The sequence below is a fragment of the Elephantulus edwardii genome, unplaced genomic scaffold (genome assembly GCF_000299155.1).
Source record: "Elephantulus edwardii isolate Elephantulus edwardi_28Jun2011 unplaced genomic scaffold, EleEdw1.0 scaffold00074, whole genome shotgun sequence".
Taxonomy (NCBI): domain Eukaryota; kingdom Metazoa; phylum Chordata; class Mammalia; order Macroscelidea; family Macroscelididae; genus Elephantulus; species Elephantulus edwardii.
The window spans coordinates 5666901-5670907 of NW_006399824.1; the positions used below are offsets into that span (position 1 = coordinate 5666901).

Genomic DNA, 4007 nt, shown 5'->3' on the forward strand with positions numbered 1-4007 from the left:
TCTGCAACCTTCATTGCGTACTCCTACGATAAAAATAATGCCCTAAAATATAATACTTTTAGACTATTCTCTCCCCCATAGACTTCAATGCCGTAAAGCTTTGAGTGGGCTGTGTCTGGCACAGAACAGATCTAAAAGGAAAGGGGCCCAGGAGAAGTCTCAGAAAGGGAAGGTGTACCTTTTATAGATCAGTTTGTGTCTTTGGCCTTTGTGGGCCTCAGAAGAATGTCAGTGGGTAGCCATGAACAGATGAACAAATTTATTCTTCAGCTGACCTTGGAGGATGATTGTTGCTGTGGATAGCTGCCATTGAGTCAATTACAACTCATCGACTCAATGAACAATAGGTCAAAACCTTGCCCCATCACGAGCTTGGGCTGATGATAAGATGGATTTTGATTTATGGCTTCTTCTCTGACTTCTCTAGCCTTCCAGTGTTCTTTACGAGGAGGAGAGCTGGTGATCTCGGTGCGTGCAGACGGACGTGTGGACATTAAGGGTGGAGCTGCTGTTGTCCTGGAGGGCACGCTGACAGCCTAGAGACGCAGGAGCTGACCCACCACTGTCCTGAACAACCAGTGCTTTCTGCAAGAAAACAAATGTAATGGGCTGCCTTGGGAAAACTTGCATAGACATTTTTACACCAAAATAGAAAAATGCAGACACATTTGTGGAGATTTAAGAATGCTTCCTGACTAATTAACAAAGGTGTGGCTCCAAGTGGAAACTGAAAAAGTAAATGACCAGTAATAGAGAATAATGTCCTCAATTCTTCTGATTTTGACTACTCATCAGAGAGTGGGAGATAAGTTTATGGGGAGTAATTAAACTACTAAAATTTAGATGAGAACGTCTGACAATATTTTGTAGTTGCTGAAAAGATTTGGCCAACTGTGAGGGAATACAGAAAGGTGTTGTGTACCATTGAGTTGGAACCTACCCATAGCTGACCCTCTAGTGGGTTTTCAGAGGCGGTAAATTGCTCAGGAGGATACTGCCTGTCTTTCTTTCATGGAGCAGCAGCTAGGGGATTCAAGACACATTCTAACCAATAAAGAAAATTACAGAAAGGTATACATGTTATTACTGTTATGTCTATGGAGAATCACAAATGTATGTGGAAAAGGATAGAAAAGTAATTTATGTGTAGAATGATGATTGAAGGCAATTTAATGTATCTAAAAGTGTTTTCTATATTGTGAACTCATGTACAAGAACTAATAATCAGAATAAAATCAATAATAATAATAATAAAGTGTATATACTTTATACCATTTATTGTTCAAGTAAACAATTGAGAGTAATATAATCTTTCAATCTTTTTTTCTGATATGTGGCTTTACAATGAAAACTTAAATTCATTTCTTACATCAATAAAATGCATTTTAACATAACCTTATATTCAGTGACATTTGTAATATTGAATTTAGATGCTTGACTTTTGGGTGGGACTTTTTCATATTGATGAGTATGGTCGTTTGAGGTGATCTTGTTGAGGCAAAACTCAGCCATCTCTAAACCAGCAATATGCAGGAATTACTAGTGAATGCTTTACCTTTTTCACCTTAATAGCTACCATGTTTTTTACTTTTAATTATTTTTGCTGAAGGATGTAAGCGGGAGCTCTTGTGACCTAGTAGTAAGGAGTTGAAGTTCAGTCCAACCTGAAGGAATGTAATTCAAACCCACTATTTGCTCTCATGAGAAATATGGACAATACTCATACGATTTACAGCCTATCAAAACCTGCTGGAGGTTCAACTATGACTCAGTTATTACTTAATGGCACACGACAACAAACTATATAAGAGTAATTTTTTTGGCAGAAATATTATGTTTCTCATAATTTAAAGTGAAATAAATGTTTCACTAGTTTGCTCACAACTCACCACGAAGTATAAGGTTTTCCCAAACTTAGACTAAAGTCATGTATAAAAATGCATAGTCTGAAAGGTCTGAACTTTCTCAAGAGTCTGCTAAGTTGTTTTTTTTAATATTGTTAAGACAATACACAGTAAAACACACACCAATCCAATAGTCTGTTCACTCACAGCTCAGTGACATTGTTTCTATACGTCAAGTTATACAACCATTCTCGATGTTTTCTAAGTTTTTTCTCTTCATCCCACTACTTTCTCAGATTTCTTAGCATACAGTGTGTTACTCAGTACCCTTGGGTTTCTTAAAATCTGTCAGAAGGAGTTGGAAATTGTAGCAGAGGTGAGTCATCTCCAGTGTATGAGGAAGGCTGCAACTATGGTTAAGGGCAGCATCACCTGGGAGGTTGCTGGATATGCACAATCTCCACTCCCATCCCAACAGAGTTACCACCGAGGGACGAGGGCCACCAGGCTATGCTTCATCTCGCGCTCCAGACCATTCTCATACGGGCTCGAGTCTGAGAACCACTGATGTTCAGGCTTCCAGATTTAGCCCTCTTCTCTCCCAAGTGACAATTGTCCATACAGCTTGATAACTTGTAAATGTGCATGCCTCACAATCTCCCTGACTGTACTGATATACTTGCTGCCGAGTGCAGTTTTAGAAAAGCTTTTTGTTCCTTCCCCATTAGCTTCCAGCTCCAAGCAGCATGGAAAAATTAGCTGTGCTCAGGTGGGAGCTGTTCAGTAAGGTGTTGGTAATCAACATATTAGTTAATCAGCCATGATTTATTAATGATGAATTAATTATACCTGATGGTGCAGTTCTGCTGGCTAAATGGAGCTTTAAAGTCATTATTTTATTAATCATCACAGTGCTAATTGCAGACACTTACAGAAGGATCAGTAATTAAACACACAACCATATGCAGAACAAGTTGAGCTGCTGAGAACCACAATGAAAAAAAAATATTTTTAGGGGAGCCAAAGTAAACTTTATCCCAGTGAAATATAAAGGAATGCATTTGGTAATATCACTTAGTGCCGATTAATATTGTCATCTTTCCCAGCAAGAATTGATCCCCACATTGAAAGGTATGTAGTCCTCCAGTGTTGTTGTTATTTGTCAGGTGCCCTTGAGTTGAATACGACACCTAGCGACTTTATGAACAACAGATCTGAACCGTGTTCCATCCTGTGCCATCCTCACACTTCCGGGCACACTAGAGCCCATTGCAGCAGTCACTGTGTGTCAATCCACCTGGCTGAGAGTCTTTTTCTCTTTTGCCGACCCTTCACCTTTCCAAGAATGATGCTCCTCTCCAAGGAATAGCCTCTCCTAGCAACATGCCCATCTATCATCTACATATGTATCATCTGCATAATTCAAGTTATTTAACCATCTTCCTCCAATCTTATGCCACATTCTTCATAGATTCTAGCTTCTTGACTTACTCAGCATTGAACAGATACGGAGAGAGGATATAACCCTGACATACTCCTTTTTTAATTGTAAACCATGCAGTGTTCCCTTGCTCTGTTTGCCCAACAGCCTCCTGGTTTAGCCCTCCAGTGAGATTCTGTTTATTCTCTTCAGAGTTCCTGGGGGTACAAATGGTTAACATCCTTGGCTGCTAACCAAAAATCCATAGGATCAAGCTCACCCAGAGGAACCTCAGAAGAAAAGTCTGGCAATCCTCATCCATAAAGTTAGCCATCAAAAATTCTCTGAGCACAGGTCTCCTCTGAAAAGCAGGGTTCCCTGTGAGTCAGAATCAACTCAAAAACAATTTTTTTTGTTGTTAATTGTCTCTCCAATTTTATTTTCTGTTTTATGTCCATATAAACTGCTAGACTAGAGACCACTAATAGAAGGGATGAGACTTAGAAGGGGTTGGTGTGTGTGGGGAGAGACTGAGAAATATGGGATAAATTATGTATACTGCATTGAAACAGATGAGGGAGAGAACTGTTTAAAAGGTATATATAGTTAGGTATTATTGTCATGAGTCCAGAACGAATGCTACATAGTGGAGTGGACTTGGACGGGGGAGGGATTGTATAACAATGAAAGAATTTTTCTCTTACTTTTCAAAGAGAAGAATGTACTGGGGAAGGAGGGGTGGG

General features: G+C 39.4%; 1 protein-coding gene across 1 annotated transcript in view; it reads left to right on the plus strand.

The window, feature by feature from the left end:
* Positions 1-540, plus strand: part of LOC102867850 (phenazine biosynthesis-like domain-containing protein-like) — a 24041-nt gene extending 23501 nt beyond the window's left edge. The window contains exon 8 of the mRNA XM_006889052.1: positions 428-540. Coding sequence (XP_006889114.1) covers positions 428-540 — 113 coding nt within the window. The remainder of the gene's footprint in view (positions 1-427) is intronic.
* The last annotated feature ends 3467 nt before the right edge of the window (positions 541-4007 follow it).